The 19626-nt window shown below is 36.9% G+C and overlaps 1 protein-coding gene across 1 annotated transcript in view; it reads left to right on the plus strand.

The window, feature by feature from the left end:
• Positions 1 to 19626, plus strand: part of LOC150108468 (dynein axonemal heavy chain 7-like) — a 990001-nt gene that overhangs the window by 694881 nt on the left and 275494 nt on the right. Inside the window, exon 32 of the mRNA XM_090390473.1 lies at positions 19467 to 19625. Within this exon, the coding sequence (XP_090246599.1) occupies positions 19467 to 19625 (159 nt within the window). The remainder of the gene's footprint in view (positions 1 to 19466; position 19626) is intronic.

Here is a 19626-nt window from a genome sequence, read left to right on the forward strand (position 1 = left end):
TGCTAAAGGGAGGTTGTGTTTTAGTAATCTACTTACTTATTACAATAAAGTGACTGCTTCCTTGGACAGAGGAGAAGGATACACAGTAATATACTTCGCAAAAGCTTTTGATAGAGTACCTCATGATAAGTTGACAGTCAAACTAGAGCAGATGGGGTTGGATATTAGATTAGTGCATTGGATTGGAGACTGGCTATCTGATAGGTATCAACAAGTTGTGTATGGGGGTGCAATAATCAGGAAAAGGAAAGTCACTAGTGGAGTGTCTCAGGGATCTGTTTTAGGGCCATTACTATTTAACTTGTATATTAATGATATTGGCGAAGATTTGGATGGAGATATTCAGTTGTTTGCAGATGATGCAAAGTTGGGACGAACCATAAAGAGTAGTGAAGATGTTGTGGCCTTGCAAGAAGACTTGAATAAATTGAGTGATTGGGCAAGCAAATGGGGATGTGAGTTCAATGTTGCAAAATGTAAGGTTTTAAAATTTGGAAAACAAAGATGGGATACAGAATTTATGCTTGGTGAGAATATATTGTTGGAAGTAGAGGAAATAAGAGATCTGGGGGTGATAGTGGATAAGGATCTAAAATTTAGGGGACACATCGCCAAAATTGTGAAGACAACACAAAGACTTCTGGGAATGATGAGGAGGACACTGACGTGTAGAAGTAGGGAGATTCTTGTTCCATTGTATAAGGCTTTGATTAGGCCACACATGGACTATTGTGCCCAGATTTGGTCACCTGGTTTTCAGAAGGATGAAGAGATGTTAGAAAGGGTCCAAAGGCGACTGACTAAGGTAGTTTCTGACCTCTGGAATGTCGAGTATGAGGAAAGATTGAAAAGATGTAATTTGCAGAGTCTAGTGGAGAGAAGGAAGAGGGGAGATATGATAGAGACCTACAAGTTGGTAAGGGGTTGTTATAGGATCAATGGTGGAGAAGTTCTACAGAGAATAGTGGGAGATCAGGGGAGAACCAGAGGTCATCCCTGGAAACTGTATAAAGAGGGGTGTGAATAGGGGAGTTAGAGGCAGGTTTTTTTCGTGCAGAGTTGTGAATGATTGGAATGCCTTGCCTGAGAGTGTGGTGTCTGCAAGGAGTTTGAATGTGTTTAAGACCCGGTATGATGAGATGTGTGTGAGATAAAAGGACCTCCTAGATGAGTCTTTGACTCCATGAGGTCTTGTTTAATAATAATAATAATAATAATAATAATAATAATAATAATAATAACTTATCTATCATACATTTATAATCTAATAATTCAACAATATCATTTTCTATGAACATAATTGACAAATTTCTCAAATGCATCTGACTTAACGAATTGTATAAATATTTTTAATGTGTTTAAGTACAGAAAATGAGTGTTCACTGCTAGCATTACAAACAGGCAGTGTCCAGGGCTGCATTTATACTTTTGGAGACCTGAGGCACAACATCATTATGAGGCCTCAAAAATAAGCCCTTTTTTTAGTTTATTGAAAATAAAAGTCAACATTTCCATGATAACTAATTTTATTAACACAATACAATATTGGTATACATATATTTCCATTTTAAAAAAAAGTATAAAAATAAATCAGTTCAAATTTAAATTTAAAAAAATCAATAACTAAAAGTTTTTTTTTCATGTCTTTGGTTTTAGCAAATATATCTATAATGTCATCATAATTAATCGAGTCAATTATATCTGATTCACTGCATATTAATGACAGGTCACTTGTTTTATTTTGGTGCAAGTTGCTTCTTAAATAATTGCAGAAGTATAAAAGTTTTTTTTTTTTAAAAAAAAAGAAAAGAATTTAAATGCAATAAAATTAAGGTAAAAATTTACTAATCAAGGTAAAATAGGAACTTCATCAACTGTAAAGTTCAGATATTCTCACTAAAAATAAAAATTTCGAATTTGCGGTAATGAAAATTGTATCAAAAATCATTATATTTATGGAATTACAATATGGATCTAAATATAAATATAAAACGTTTCAGTTTGCAGTATCATGCACAGTATGCCTCCCTGGTTGACAGAATGGTTAACGTATCTGCTTTCCAACCAGCCAACTTTAGGTGAAAGGTAAATTTTGTTGCCTAGTTCGAGACCACCTAACTTACTTACTGGAGGCCTTGGATTCATAAAAAGCATATAATATATAGATATAGGATTAATTCTGTTCCAACTTTATCGCACAATTATTAAGATTTATTCACCTCCAGATTTGGTTTTTTTTAAGTTGCAGTAATAAGCAAAATAATTCCAGCTTTAGTTAAAATGTAGAAGCAATGAATAGTAACTATAACTTGCTATACTCGCTAACATCCACTTTTTTACTCGACATTTTATCCTAAAATAACTAGAATCTTGATGCACAAAAAAATGAACTGAAAAATCAATTTAATTTATAAATAATAATAAACTTGAAAATCAAATGCTCTGTTTATGTGATATAGAAACTGCTCTTACCCACTAATTAATACAAAAGTAGCAACACACAAAAAAAACCTCTGTTGTCTCAGAAACGTGTTTCAAAATGATCGCAAGTTCAACACTCAGCAATCTTTTCTTTCCTAACAGGATTCTGGGAAATCATAGGGTGAAATATTCTTAAGAACGTTATGGATTAAACTGATCATATATTTAATCTCTGGATTAAACTGCAAAGTCAGCGATTGGTCAACACAAGTCAAACATTTAGTAAGAGAAAATTTCCAGAGAAGGAGATTGGAATTTAGTAATATTGATAAGAACAATAGTCCAGGTAGTTCAGAAGCGAAAACCATCTGTGACAAAGCGCCTCCGTAGCGCAATTGGAAGAACGATGGTACATTGCGCCATTTGATTGGAATAGGCCAAAGTTCGATTCTCATCGCGATGGGAGGAATCTTTATTTGGAGGATTTTCAATCGAAGGTGAGTTAGCCGATCTCATATGGAAGTAGCAGGGTTTTTTTCTCCCGGAAACTCAGGTTTTTCATCCCGCTTTTTCATCCCACTCAGACAAATCGGCCCTTCAGAACACACGCAATTTACAGACATAGAATACCAGTCGTGGTGGTAGAGGTGCGAAGTAAATGGCGGTGATGGAGATGATTTGTAGTAGAGGTTTGGTGTAGTGGTTGAGACAGTTGTAGGTGTCCTCCCGTGATGAGTCTTCGGACTCCTTGGCGGTGTCAGGAATATAATAATAATAATAATAATAATAAATGAAACTAGTTTATTTAATTAAAAACACCAAAATGCAACCAATTTATTAAATATATCTTTTTAGAGTTCATAATTAAAAGGACTAATAATAATAATAATAGATTTCTACAGATGTGTCTCATCTTGATATGGTATTATCAAAATTATCAAGTTATTCTGAAGCATTATGAATTTTGCTATTTTATTATTATGCCGCTAATATTTCTTCAAATGCGGCACTTTTTCCAACAAAACTGGCTAAGTTATGTTGAATATATCTGTTTGCAAATCTACTCAAAATCCCTTTGACCTAATAAAAATGTAGAATGCTCATGAAACTTCATCAGCATTCTATCTGTTAAAATGCAATTATCCCCCCTGCCATTAACGGACTATTGTCTTTATGTGTCTTTATTTTAAATAATCAAAACGTTTGTTTACATTGGAAATATTATGTCAAATATTTATATTTTTTAAATAACATTTATTGAAATATGACATTTTACCTTCTTTCCTTGCAAAATAAAATTGTATGGGTCACACATTTCGATTTTGGGAACGATTTTTATTTTTTTTTTAATGAACAACAAATGATGTTAAACTGCATTACTTGGGGTTTCCGATTGTGAGTCTTTTTAATATCAAAAATTTATATCCAATGGTATTTTATCAGAGATTCTTCACCTTTGTCTTTTGCTTAAAACTGCAACAGTATAATTGCTTTGGAAAAATAATGCATTCAAACAAAAAGAAAGTGCACATATCTTATCTAGCAGTATATTGTGTGTGTGGGGATAATTTTGGGAGGGGGGGGGTTAGCCATTAAAGGCGAATAAATTCTGTTATGAAAATTTTGGTAATAAAATTTCATTTTGACACATGCACCTACACGTTTTGAATGATAAAGTGTAGGGAAAATATCGCTACTTCAAAACTCCTGCATAATACCGAAAATATGTACATAACAGTTGACTTCATAACTGCCATTTATTTTAATTTGTAGGGAGTGATTGGAGGAAATCAAGAAAGTTGAAATGCAAAAACCTACAGATTGTGTTTATAAAAATTACGCATTACATGATATGATTCAAGATTTACATATGATTCTCTATAAAGCAAAATTTAAAAGTGCGATCCTTCGAGCAATCTGTGAACTAACCTTCGAACTAAGATTATGAATAAAAGAGAAAACTTAATTTGGAACAGATGGAGGCTGTATTCATTTTTAGATTCGGATTTTCATGAATTTATAAAATAATTGTTTGACAAAAATAATTATCTTCAATCAAGTTCTGGGAGAATTTTAAAATGTATTGGTGATTAAAATAATTAGCCAAAAAATTGATAGTGACATTGATCTCCCATAGTGATACAATATGAAGTGAAGAAAGTATGAAAGGATTTCTTATTTTATGGTGGCATTAAAAACTATAATTATACGATAAAAACAAGCAGCAAAATGAATATAACTCATAGGTATTTAGTCTGATATAACTCAGATTCAGGTTACCGAGCAAACGGCAAGCAACTGCGTTTCTTGCCATAGGCAACTGAACATAGCTACTACATATGCCAAGTAATCTAGTTAAGTGTTCTTTTCAGCATGAAGGATTATTGCCCCTTCTAATGGACATGACTGTCAAACTACACTTCTTATTCATGTTCTTTCAGCAGGTGGACAGAATATTATCCAGGTTTGCTGGATGTGTATATACGTCCAGCAAAGAAATGGTATGCTTACATACATGAATTTTATGGAATACAGGAGTTCCTGTTAGCCTTTGGCTTTTCATATAATTAGTTCCTGTTAGCTTTATATAGTTTTATATGTAGCAAAATCTGGCGTCCCGAAGTCTTGGCACCCATAGGCGATTGTCTAGGTTCGTCTAATGATAAAACCAGCCCTGGCCATTTTGCTAAAAGCTATGAACCTGGTATATGCAACATTGAAATCACTGCTACCTCCTCACCATATCAGGAAACTCACATGAATTGGGAGGAAGTACTAGAGCTATTCCACACTGAATAAAAATTCTGCAATAGGAATTGATGGGATATCAACATGGATGCTAAAGGAGTGTTCAATTAAACTGACTATTCCCTTCACCAAACTATATAATTTGTCTCAGAACAGGGAAGATTCCAAAGGATTGGAAAGAATGTATGTTAATCCCATTGCACAAGGGTGATGATTGACCAACATATCTGGCTATTGGCCAATTAGTATGTATGTCAGGAGTTGTGGTGAAGATTTTGGCTAAAAATTGGTTAGGGCTCGCATTCAGAAATGGGTTGACAGTGAATCTCTTCTTTACAATGAGCAACATGGGTTTACTAAGGGAAGGTAATATTTTAGCAACTTGTTCACATTCTATAATAATGTTACGATTCAACTAGACAATGGAAATGGATACACCGTGATACTTTTGGATTTTGTTAAGGCTTTTGACAGAATACAGCATAGCAGACTGTTGCATAAATTGGAGAATATGGGTTTGGATTATTAGCATGGATAAGAGAATATTATAGAATAGCATGGATATTATTAGCATGGATAAGAGAATGCTGAATAACAGATATCAAAAAGTGGTATATGTGGATGTCAGTCTGCAAAGTTTAAGGTAACAAGTGATGTACTACAAGTATCAGTGCTTGGTCCACTGTTATTCAATCTATACATTAATGATATTGGGAAGGATTTGACAAGTGACATACAGCTATTTGCTAATGATGCAAAGAGAGGTAGGGTAATCAGGAATGCTGCTGGTATGTAGTACTTGCAGAATAATTTGAATAGACTATAACTGTGGGCATGGAAAAATGGATGTCAGTTCAATGTCCGTAAATATAAAGTCTTTCACTGCAGTGTGATTAGATATCCAGTGGGATTATGCTCAAAGAAACTGATGAGGCTAGGGATCTTGGAGTGTTATTAGATAGGAAGTTGAAGTTCAGGGGCAGGTAGCAAAGATTGCAAATACAACTCAAAAGTAATGAATGATGGCAGATTCAGCTGTAGTCGCAAATGGCATGTCGCCAAGTCCTCCGCCATTTTAAGTACTCTATTATAAGCAATATAATAAGGTAGTTTGTGGCATGTAGTATTTGCGGCATGTATGCATCTCGGAAATTGAATATCTGGCTTGTGAGAGCAGATAGGTGCGTGTGTATGTTTAAAGTGCAGGCAGTGGGAGGAAATAAATGCAGCAGATATCTCAATAACTGACCTTGTTGCTCCAGGAACAGGAAATGAATACAGGAAGACGAGTAGTGTGATAGGAGAGAATGAAGAAAAAAATGTGAATGAGAAAATAATAGTTGATAGTGTAGAAGGCATGAGTGACTGTGAAAGTTTAGATGGTTTTGTTTGGGAGAGTGAATTTCGATTTAGAGTGACTGACCTGCAGAGGGAGATAGAGGCGCTGAAAGAGGAGGTGGAATGTCTTGGGAGAAATATGATAAGTATGAAAGATGAGATTAGAAGAATGGAAGAGATAAATGCAAGGCAAATGGGAGTAGGGGAGAGAGAGAGAGTTTTGGGAATAATAGGAGAAGAGAGAAATTTGTGAATGATAAAAGAGGAGAGAATGGAATTGGATATGGAAATGGAGAGAATGGAAACAGGAGAGAGAGAGGTATGGGAGTGCTAGAAGAGGAAAGAATGGAAACAGTAGGAGAGACGGAATGCTAGAAGAGGAAAGAATGGAAACAGTAGGAGAGAGAGAGAGGGAATGAGAGAGATGTATGGGAATGAAAGAAGAGGAGAGAATGGAAACAATAGGAGAGAATGGAAACAATAGGAGAGAATGGAAACAATAGGAGAGAGGGAATGGTAAGAGGTATAATGTATGGGGACTCAGTAATCCGTGGTGTTCAAGATAAGATGTGTGAGGAGTGTTTGCCAAGAGGAACGATAGAAAGGGTGGCTTTGGCATTTAAGAGAGGTGAAAGGGTGGATGAGATGATTGTGATGGTGGGAACAAATGACTTGAGTGGTGGTGTAAATAGGGCAGCGAGAGATATGAGATTCTTGCTTGAGGTGGTACAGAAGAAGGCACAGAGAGGAAAAATAGTGTGTGTGTTGCCTAGGTATGATAGTGACGAACTGAGCAGAAGAGCGGTAATATTGAATGACATAATAGCTAGAATGTGTGACAAGAGAGGACTGGAATATATGGATGCTTGGAGTGCATTTGAGGATAGAGAGGAATTGTATGCAAGAGACCACTTACATTTGAATGAGGAAGCATGTAGGCATCTGGAGAGATTGCTGTTCTGAAAAAGTCAGTGTGTACCAGGGAGGATGGTAGCAGGGTGGTCTCTTGTGGGAATGGGTACTTGGGAGAAGGGGGAATGACATCAGGTAACACTGAGCCCAGTGGAGTCTAGAGGGGATAATGCTGGGTATAGAAACAACGGCATTTATATGCTATATACTAATGCCAGGAGTATCCGGAATAAGGGAGAGGAATTGGTGGCACAGATAGCATCAGCCTGGCCAAAAATTATTGGGATCACTGAGACGTGGTTGACAGAAGAGGATATAATAATATCAATAGAAGTCGCTGGGTACAGCATTTTTCAGCAGGATAGGAAGGGAAAGGGTAGTGGTGGAGTACTGCTTATGATAGGTGATGACCTATGTCCTCTAAGAGTGGAGACTTTGGAAGGCAGTGACACTAATGATTTTGAATGCATATGGTGTGAGGTAGAGGTGGGCAAGACAGGATATTTAGTGGGGTGTTGCTACAGACCCAGGAGTACAGAGGGTGGGGACCAGGAAATGTTTAGAAAGTTGAGTTTGGCAAGTGCAAGAAGAATTATTGTTATGGGAGATTTTAATTACAGTAGTATAAACTGGGGAATGGAAGATGCATGTAGCAGTAAGGGAATGGAATTTCTAGAATTCTTGAGGAACAAATGTCTTAGGCAACATGTAATAGAGGGAACAAGAGGTTCGAGAGTTTTGGATTTGGTTATAGCATCAGAAGAGTTGATAATAACTGAGATGACATCTCTCTCACCAGTTGGAGAGAGTGACCATATGGTTTTGACTTGGAAAATGAATAGACATGCAGGAGTATCAAAGAGATGGGAACGTATGTGGAATTGTAAGGTAGGTGATTATAATAGTCTTAGACTTCATCTTGGGGAAGGTTCATAGAAGGAGGAATTGGAAGGCCGGGATATCATTAGTGCCTTAAGAATATTTGTTAGTAGAAATGGTAAGTTGTATACTATGAGTGAACAAGAGTACACAATTTGTAGTAAAGTGGATGACAAAAAAGACACAGGCCAGAAGAGTGACTAGTATGGTAAGGAAAACGAAACTGCAATATGAGAGACGATTAGCCCTAAGATCTAAAGAAAATCCTAGGGAATTTTTTAGATATGTGCCCAGTAGGAGGAGAAATGACTGTGGAAGAATGACATTGTAGGATAAAAATGGGAATAGAATGACTGATGCAGTGGACATAGTAGAATTGTTCAGTGAACACTTTATTGGAGTATTTCATCCTGGAGAAGTCCGTTTTAATGCTAGAGGGATAGGGCAGGTTCAAGGTTTAGAGGTACAGGAGTAGAATGTGTTTCAAATACTGAGTACTCTGGATGTCAGTAAAGCTGTGGGACTGGATGGTATTTCACCACGAGTTTTGAGAGAGACTGTGCTAGGGAACTGACAGTGCCTTTGACCTGGCTTTTTCAATGAAAGTCTGGCTGCTGGAAAGGTGCCCATGGAATGGAAGGAAGGTAAGATAGTGCCATTGTATAAGGGTAGTAGCAGACTGGAACTGTATAATTATAGGCCAGTTTGTGTGTCATCAACAGAAGTCAAGATCTTGTAGAAAATAGTGAGGGACCGTATACAGCATTGGGCAGATGAGGTTACTGTTATCTGTGAGAGTCAACATATATTTGTGAAGGGGCACTCTTGTTTTAACAATATGCTAGCCTTTTATGATAAAGTTACAAGAGCATTAGATGAGGTAAAGGCATATACTGTCATTTTCTTAGACTTAGTTAAGGCATTTGACAGGGTACCACATGATAAGCTGATATTTAAGTTGCAGCACATGGGTGTGGATGTCAGATTGGTCAACTGGATTCAGGATTGGTTGTCCGATAGGTATCAGAGACTTGTGTATGGTGGGGCAGTTTCAAGGAAGCAGAGGTAACAAGTGGGGGTCCCACAGCGCTCTGTACTGGGACCTATATTGTTTAACCTTTATATCAATGATTTGTCAGTGGAATGCAAGGGGATATTCAGTTGTTTGCAGATGATGCGAAGCTGGGAAGGATTATTAGTAATAGTGCAGATGCGGCAGCCCTGCAAGAGGATTTGAATAAGCTAGGTAGATGGGTAAATGAATGGGGGTTTCAGTTTAATGCAGCAAAATGTAAGGTCTTGAGGTTTGGGAAACATCGATGGGACACTGTGTACTCTATGGGAGGAGTTAAACTGGAGGAAGTAGGGGAGACAAGAGATCTAGGGTTGATGATTGATAGAAACCTTTAATTTAGGGGACATATTGCAAAGGTGATGAAGGTAACACAGAGGATTGCTGCAATAAGGAGTAGGACACTGACCTGCAGAGATAAAACAGTTATCATTCCATTGTATAAAGACCTTGATCAGACCACACTTAGACTATTGTTCTCAGATTTGGTCCCCAGGATTTGAAGGGGATAAATTAACTGTGGAAAGGGTACAAAGGCGGATAACAAAGTTGGTTTCAGGATTGTACAATGATAGTTATGAAGATCGGCTGGGGGGATGTGGACTGCAGAGTTTGGTGGATAGAAGAAGAAGAAGGAGGAGAGGTGATATTATTGAGACTTTTAAACTGTTGCGAGGTGGTTACAGGGTTGACACTGGGGAGTTCTCTTGCTTGGTTAAACAGCGGGAAGGAGTGATGAAAAGAGGCCATCCCTGGAAGTTACAACTTCCAGGGATGGAAGTTGTAACTTCCAGGGATGGCCTCTTTGGAAGTTACAACTGTGAGCAAGAGGGTGAGGAGTGGTTTCTTTGCATGGAGGGTGGTTGAACCAATGAATGCATTGCCTGATGGAGTGGTGAGAGTGAGAATGGTCAATGAGTTCAAGGAGTGGTATGATAGACTTTGTGTTTCTTAGGGGGTGTCCTCCCCTCGATGAGTCTTGATAAACTTTGTGTTTCTTAGGAAGGACCTCCCACGATGAGTCTTTTGACTCCATGGAGGCCTGAATAATAATAATAATAATTGCGATGCTGAAACGAACATTCACATATAAAGATAAGGATGTCGTTTTGTCTCCTTACAAGGCCTTCATAAGATCCCACTTGGACTTTTATGCATAGGTCTGGTCTCCTGGTTTCCATTGTGATTCTGATATACTGGAGAGAGAGAGAGAGAGAGAGAGAGCAAAGGAGAGTGTTAAAAATTATATCAGGATTGTGGAATACTAATTATGAAGACAGATTGAAAATTTGTAGACTGCAGACACTATCAAAACAGGAGAAGCAGTGGTGATATGATTGAGACTTACAAACTTCTGAAACGGTCATACAGGATTTCAATTGATGGAATTTTTCAATTTATGGAGGGTGGGGAAAGTGTAAACGAATGCTGTTAATTCTGTTACTGCTACATCATTATATAAGATAAGATGGAGGGTGGGGAAAGTGTAAACGAATGCTGTTAATTCTGTTACTGCTACATTATTATAATATCTTCTGCTGTCTTTAATGCGTTATTTTATTATCTTTACTATTCTACACGTTTTTTCTATATATTTTCCTTTCTTACTCTGCCTATATTAGTAAATCTTTATTTTTACTCTCTTCTATTTTTATTCTATTCCTAATTCTTTATAGCTTCACTCTTTCTTTCTTTATTCTTTATATCTGTATCTTTATACTTTATTCTAATTAGCTGTGCGCGCTTTCTCTGTCTGAATTTTTCTTGCTTATATTATTACGTACTATGTTTATCTACCCTTCGCACTACGAGTCTTATGCCTAAGATACTAGAAAATTTATTTAACTTAGATTGCGCTACTAATATAATTTAATTAGCATAAAACTCAATAATATAGCCAGCAGATTTCTCTCTATAACACAAATTCTTTCAATTAAACTTTACACAAACAGTCGTGGTCTATTCTTTTACTTAACTTTACTCTTCGGCTATCTCACTTAGTTTCCCACTCACAAGTTTGTTTTATTTAGGAACAGTGCACTTGTAAAAATAAACAATCAGGCAGCACTCCTTTAACAAAAAAATCAAAACACATTTTATTTACGTTACTATGAAATATACATGAATTAAACAATAGGGAGATTGCTTTCTCTATCCAGCTATAAAAATTCTTTAGCACAAATTAGAACCATTTTACTTACATTAATTAATCTCTTTAACTCAAAAACCTATTAACTCTCTGCTTACAAATTTAACTTATTAAACTCCTAGTTCACTTGCAAAGAGGTTAGAGTTATTTTGACAAATTTGATATCAATTTCCAACATACCAATTGACTCTCTTAAGGACACTTCTTATCACTATTAAACAAAAATCTTAAACGTCCTTCTATAACAACTATAAGAGGGAATATACAAAAGTGTGTAACTTACAAAGGCTCTGTATCACACATTCAATCAAAAGTCTTTAACTAAAAGTTCTATGGCAATTCTTTCATCGCAGATCTCGAGCTTCCTTCAGGAAATTTGGCTTCAGTAGTATCTCACTGGAAAAATAGCAGGGGTGTAAACAGCGACCTGTGGTACTCATACAGCTCCAGCAAAATGTTCTCCCACGGCAAAAAGAAAAACTTCCGAGCGAAGCTGCTTCGGATAATTTACATCGCCTTTTCTCCTCTGCTTTGGCTCGCCGAAAATGCTTGGACGACTGCCGTCTCAAGTAGCTTGAACTCCTGCCTCTAAGAAACTGTAATTTCCACCAACTTTTGAATCTCAAATGGGATCCCTCTCTCTTCTCGGCGACTGGAAGCTCTTCCAATAACTGAAACTGCTGCCAACTCTCTGCTTATGAATTTACATCTGCTTTTCTCCTCTGGCTTGGGATCACCGAAATGCCTGGATGACTGGATGCTCTCTGGTGACTGGAAGTGGGGAGCTCCATCTGCGGCCTCTGAAAACCCTCTCTCTGGCCTAGAAGTCGTCTCTCTCTAGCAACGTCTTGAACCGGGAAGCTCCATGTGCTTGGCTCTGTCCCTTTTTATTATGCCTTCTCTGAGATCTTGCACGAAGTTTGTAACCCCCAAAGAACTCGGCATGACTCTCTCTCATCTTCTTTCAAGTTCAGCCCGCTTTCTGTTCTCCTCCGCTTTCTTTTGATTGTAAGTTGCCAGCCATCGGAAAATTGTTTGAACCTTTCTGACTGACTTTGGAGGTGTTTACATGCAGAGCTTGTAAACCTTTTACATATACACAAAATTTCTAAACAACCTTTCTTATGCTGTCATGTAGATCTATTACATATACGGCTCCGGTGGCAAAAACATCACCTTTGTTTTTTAGCATTCTAACATATTTAAAAATGAGACTTTTTGTGGTTATGAAACCTATGGTTTCATAACCACATATCTCATAACCACATTGTCACATAGACCTATGGTCTCATAGCCACAAAAAGTCTCGTTTTTAAGTATTTTGTTTTATGACCAAATATGTATAATTTAAACTCTAACATATTCTTATTAAAGGAGTATATACAGTTAATTTCCAAAGGGCTATTTACAAAAATATCTAGTACAAACTATACAGACAAAGAAGGTTATTTCTACAACATTCATATGGGACTTGACCCAAGTAAAAAATCGATGTAATGGGCTTTGGAAAATTTAAGCTACAATCGGGTTTTTACAAAAAGACAAGAGGGCATCCTTGGATGCTAAGAATGAATGCCACTAAGAAGGGGGTGAGGGTTACATTTTTCTCTCATAGGGTGGTGCATGACTGGAATGGATTGCTATTGGATGTTGTGAGTGCAAGCAGTGTGAATGAATTCAAGAATAAGTATGATAGCTGGTGCGTGTAGTATGTGGCTTCCCTCAATGAGTCCCTGACTCCCTGGAGGTCTCTCTTAATAATAATAATAATATTTCTAAGGCAGGACCCATGTTTTATAAAACTGAGCTGTCCACCATAGAGCATGTTATTTTTATCAACCTATTAACATTTAACAAACTTTTCTCATACTTTAACCACCACTCATCAACATTAATTGAGCTGTAATTTGCTACTTCTCTTGCAGCCACCTTTATGTAATGGTTCCTCCCTTGGAACCCTGTGAGATCTGATACTTAGATAAACAATTTCATCACTGGCACTGCCAGCTCTCTTAACATTAGCTTAGCACACCAGCTCACATGCCATTCATTCTCACTACTTTATTCAACAATGATATTTTTCAATATGTTGAATACATCCAGTTCATCTGTCTCAGTCTTCACATCAGTCTCTGTCACATCAGGAACTGCAGTCTCCACCTCATTGATATACCCTTGCAAACTGATCACTCAGTAGCTCAACTATTTCTTCTGCTTCTATCTATCACTGTCCTACCTTTTTCACTGACTAAGTTCATCATTATCATGAACTTAATTCATGATAATGATGAACTTATCATCATCAAATTCCTAATATCCCCTCAGTTGGGGGGTGTAGGATAATTGTGACAGTAATACATGAAGAAGTTACACCATTACTAACTTATGATCAATAATTTTCCTCCAAATTAATCTGTTATCTGTCTAGACTCCAATATTATCTGATCTTATACTTCTGACTTTTTAAGGTGCTTTTTACTGTATCAATTCATTTACATCTTAGTCTTCCTCTGGGTCTTTTTCCTGCCAAACTCACAAAGAACACTTGTGTTGCTAATCTTTCCTCTCCCATTCTGGATTTTCCCCTCTCGCCTTCTACTCTCTTTATTATCTCATCTGGATAAATCCAATAAACATCAAATAAACACCAATTTAACAAATCACCTAAGATTAGCTCTACTAACACATTCCTGATTGCGAACAATGCCAAGTTTTTTCCTATTATCCTCATTTTTGATGTGATACTGCCATTTATGCCATCTGTTCACTCCACTAATATTTCTCAGAACTCTCATATCAGAGGTCTTTAGTCTTTGATCAAATGTTTTTTTTCTAACCCAGCTCTCAGATCTATAAGTTAAAATTGGTTTGAACACTGTCTTGTATACTGCTAATTTAGGGTTTTGACTAATTTCTTTCTTATTCCATATAAATTTATTCAGCTGACTTCCTACCATACCAGCTTTACTAATCTGTTGTCTATTTCCATATTTAATTTACCATCTTCACTAGATTGCCTAAATGGCTGAAATGTTTAACTTGTCGTATAGGTTCTACATGATTCTGCCTGTTTGTCTTTGTTTCTTTATTGCTGATTTTTATACCAAATTTATTACAACAGTTATTCAGTTTAGTCAGGAAATCTTCATATCTACCTGGTTTATTCAAACATATAACATCATCTGCATAAATTAAAGAGCTAAAGTAAAGAGAATTAACATTGCCAGTTTTGATATCAGTTAATTTAATACCACTTTCCTTCATAATGTGATCAATATAGATAATGAATAACAGTGGAGATAATGTGCATCCTTGTCGCACACTTGATTTAACATCAGACTATATTTCTATGCCTTCTTCAATTCTAACTGCTGACTTAGAGCTTAATACAGACTATGTATTGCTTGATATAATGTTCCATTTACACCCATGTCACTGTAGCATTTTGGAGAGCTTTCATCTTGGCATACTGCCATGTGCTTTTTCCAGATCAACAAAACTTAAATACAAATCCTTGTTATATTCTCAAGATTTCTTAACTATTTGTCTTAAACTGAAAATCTGATCCAGAGAACTTCTATTTGGCCCAAATCCAGCTTGTTCTTCACCAGTCTTCCTTTCCACAATTTTCCTTACCGTTTCTCAAGTATACCTGCATAAATTTTACCAGGAACACTGAGTAGGGAAATGCCTCTATAACTCTCATATTCAGTTTTATTTCCCGTTTTGTAGATGGGCATTATGAGAGCTCTGCTCCAATCATCTAGAATTCAACCCTCTGACTAGGCCTTCTGATTTATGCAATGCAGCCACTGAGAAACTTTTATATCTCCACATTTGAGCATTTCTGGCTGAATTTCATCTGCTCCATTGATTAAGTTATCATTTCATGATCATTCTTCCTCTGTAACAAGTAAGAGTAAGAAGAATTATGGAAGAATAACTTTATTTAAAAAAAACAACAACAACAACAACTTGGATTTACTCTGGGCTGAATTGCTAATTTTCTCTCATAATTTTTCTCATAATGTTGTTTGCCTGACTGCTTTTGATGGAAAAAAAGCATGATTATTGTATTCAATTAAACAGTTTATTGCTAACATTAAGTTCATCAACTTAAGTGGTGCCATTCTGGTTGGCTGAGTGGTCAGCATATCCACTCTCCCACCATCAGGATGTGGGTTTGAATCTCACCATTGTCACAGTTGTTAGAGATTGTCTCCAGGTGGGAGATGGATTTCATTGTCTAGTGCGAGACCACCATCTTGTTTATTTGGAGGTATTAAGTGGCTTGAAAAAGTTCCATTTCGTCTCCATAGGCTTCCGATATGTAAAAAAAAATACCAAAAAGTTATAAAAAATTAAAAATAGAATTAAAAAACTCCATATCCTATTCACTGTACTAATGTACTAGCATACCACCTTTCGTGAATGGGAAGCACATAAAAAAAATTAAAAAAAAAACTATAAATATATAATCTGTTACTAAACACTTCTTTTGCATACACTGAGTGTGTGTGGTAAAAGGATGGGGAGAGAATGGTCAAATGCCTCATGATCTCATCACTCCCATCACATATATTCATGGTTTAATGTTGGAACATTATTATTATTAAGAGAGACCTCCAGGGAGTCAGAAACTCATTGAAGGAGACCATACTGTTCGCACAAGCTCTCATACCTGTTCTTGAATTCATTCACGCTAGTAGTGTGAATGAATTCAAGAACAGGTATAAGAGCTGAAAAAAAAAAAAAGAGCATTAGCTAGTCCTTTTGTGAGTGAGATATAATGAATGGCCAAACTGCAATGTGTGGCAGTTCATTATGTTCTACCACTTCTCAAGATTCAATCAAGATGATGTGAGGTTTGGTTGTATATTTAGAATTGTTATGTATTACTTGAACAGGTGAAAAAACTCATTATAGTATATCCTATTCACCTTTTGGCTACAGTCATTGTGTCTTCAAAAATATTAGCTGTTTGAAGTAAAAAATCAATAACTTTCTTCACCTCTTTCTATATAACATTAATTCAAAACAGTATGCTTGATGATGTTTCAAAAGGACTTTACAGCCAGCGCAACAGTATTTTTTTAAGATTCAAATTATTATTGTTATTATTATTATTACGGGTGACTCCAGGGAGTCCTTAGACTCATCGAGGGAGGCCCTAAACATCATGTCCACACAACTATACGACATTCTCACAGTATCTATCATACCTTGCCTTGAACTCACTCACCGTAATAGCACCCACAACAGACTCTGGCAGCGTATTCCACTCATTTACCACTCTAAAAGTAAAAAACACAGCTCTAACACTCCTGCTAATCACACTCTTGCCCAGCTTCCATAGGTGTTCCCTAGTTCTCCCACCTGATCTCAAAAATATCCTCTGAATTAATCCTATAGAAAATCCTTTAGCAATTTGAATGTCTCAATCATATCTCCCCTTTTCCGCCTATCAACTAATTTCTGCAACCCACAAATCTTCAACCTGTTCTCATATGGTTTATTCCATAGACCTGCTATCATCTTAGTCCCTCGCCTCTGGATCCTCTCCACCTCCTCCCCATCAAGAAGGAACCTAGGTGACCAAATCTGGGCAGAGTAGTTGAGATGAGGTCTTATCAAGGCTCGTACAGAGGTACAATAACTTGCTTGTCTCTGCTCGTCAAAGTATTTTTCAACAGCCAAGTGAGTTGATGAGCTGATTTAGCTACTTTTGCAATGTGCTCCCTAAACTTCATCTCCCTATCCACCAACACTCCCAAGTCCCTGGCCTCATCAATCTCCTGGAGTACAGTTCCACCAATGTAGTATACTGCTGCTAATCTTTTCACCCCAAAATGTATAACCTTACATTTTGTCACATTAAATTGACATCCATTCTCCTTAGCCAAGAACTTCAATCTAATCAAGTCTTCCTGCAAGATTTTGACATCTTCTGCATTTACTATTGCCCTACCCAACTTTGCATCATCAGCTAACAAATGAACTGTTCCTCTTAGATCCTTTCCTATATCGTTAATGAACAAATTAAACAGCAGTGGTACAAGACCAGAACCCTGCGGCACACCACTAGTCACAGGCTGCATTTTGGACTCTACTCCTGAATAAACTACTCTTTGATACCTCTCCATCAACCACCCACCTATCCATCTCACCAACCTTATATCCATTCACATGTGTTGTAGTTTACGGATTAGAATTCCATGTGGTAACCTGTCAAATGCCTTTGCCAGGTCCAGCAGTATCACTGTAAACCCATTACCCTTATCCAGTTCAGCTGTCACCGTGTTATAAAACTTGAGCAAGTTACTGAGGCATGATCTATCCTTCACAAAGCCATGCTGTCCCCCATACAGTATCTCATTTTCATCAATCCATTCCTGTATTTTTCCCTTGAATACTTTCTCCAAGACCTTGACAACAACTGCTGATATGCTGATCAGTCGGTAATTTGCGATAGTAGTCTTTGATCCTCCTTTATGCAGTGGAACTATTTTTCCCTCTTTCCACACCTTCGGGACTAAACCAGACCCTAGACGCAGATGAAACAACATGGTCAAGGGCACTGATAATTCTTTAGCCGCTTCACACAAGACCTGTGCCAGTATACCATCCAATCCCACAGATGCATTTACATTAAGGTTCTGTAATAGACTATTCACGTCTACTTCATTCATCACAATTCCCATATAAACTAATGGTTCCTTCATTTTTTCAATGTCACCACCTGGATGATATACTTTTGCAAAGTGCTTGCTCAGTAACTCCACTATATCGACTGATTCAGTGACCTCCTTACCATCGTCATTCCTTAAAATCATTTTGACGTGGACAGTTTTTTCTGGCTTGCAGCATATTGAAAGAACTGTTTGGGATTCTCTTTAGCTTGCATAGCTAGTTTCCTTTCATAATCCGCTTTTGCTTTTTTTTACCACACTCATTACCCTTCTGTCCTGCACTATATACCGTTCGTGTGCCTGCAGGGCACCTCATTCTTTAAATTCCTTCCACAGTTGTTTCTTTTTTTTTTGCAGCTCAAGTTTAATGGTGTTATTCATCCATTCAACCCCTACTTGTTTTACTATTCGAACCCTAGGTATACAATCAGCCATAACCTCCTGTAAATGCTCCTTGACCACTTCCCATGCTCTATCGACATCCAGCCGTTGCAGTTGTACATACGATGCACTGATCAAAGCAATCTCCTAAGCTTGTCATACTTGCCAGCATATACCCTGCCTTAATTGAAAATTCCACACCTTTAGCCATCTCCCAGCTCAAGACCTTATGATCACTCTCGCCAATAGGTGGCAACATGGTCATATACATTACAGTCAAATTCTCAGATGTTACCAGGTCAAGCACTCTCACACCCTTAGTATTTTCAATTACATGCTGTCTCAGATAGTTATCCCTTAATAATTGAATAAAATCCATTTCCTTCCTCACATGTGTCATCTCCTCCTTCCAATCAATGTTACCATAGTTGAAATCCCCCATAATAATTACCCTCCTTCCACTCATTTCATCAATTCGTTTATGTATACTATCTCCACCATCTATTCCATCACCTGGTCTATAGCAGCATCCAACTGTATATTTTATTCTGCTAGTCTCAATCTCACACCAAATAGCCTCAAATGAGCTCTTTTCACTATCTTGCGATACAACTTCAATTCTCCTTGGCTGCAGTTCATCAGCTATCATCAATAACATCATCAAAGCATAATATCATCAAATTAAAGTACATATATTTTTTAAATCATGCTAATGTGTATATTATTTACTAATTGTTTCACAAACATTTACAGCATTATGGTAATTATCTAACAGTTAATCTCATAGTTCTTTGGGTATATTTACATGTTTTGATTATTATTATTTTCTCTGATGTGATTATATTCTTATTTTTCATAATTAATATTTTTTGAGCAGATCAAATAAGAGTCTCCTCACAGAAGATTTCAAGTTCTTCCTCACAGGAGGAGTTGGACTTGAAAACAAAGAACCAAATCCAGCCTCTGCATGGTTAACTGATAAAACTTGGGATGAATTATGCAGACTGTCTGATCTCCGTTCATTTAAAGAACTGAAG

Source organism: Typopeltis vanoorti, chromosome 3, assembly GCF_054136105.1.
Source record: "Typopeltis vanoorti isolate ZY-2024b chromosome 3, IOZ_Tvanoo_1.0, whole genome shotgun sequence".
NCBI lineage: Eukaryota > Metazoa > Arthropoda > Arachnida > Uropygi > Thelyphonidae > Typopeltis > Typopeltis vanoorti.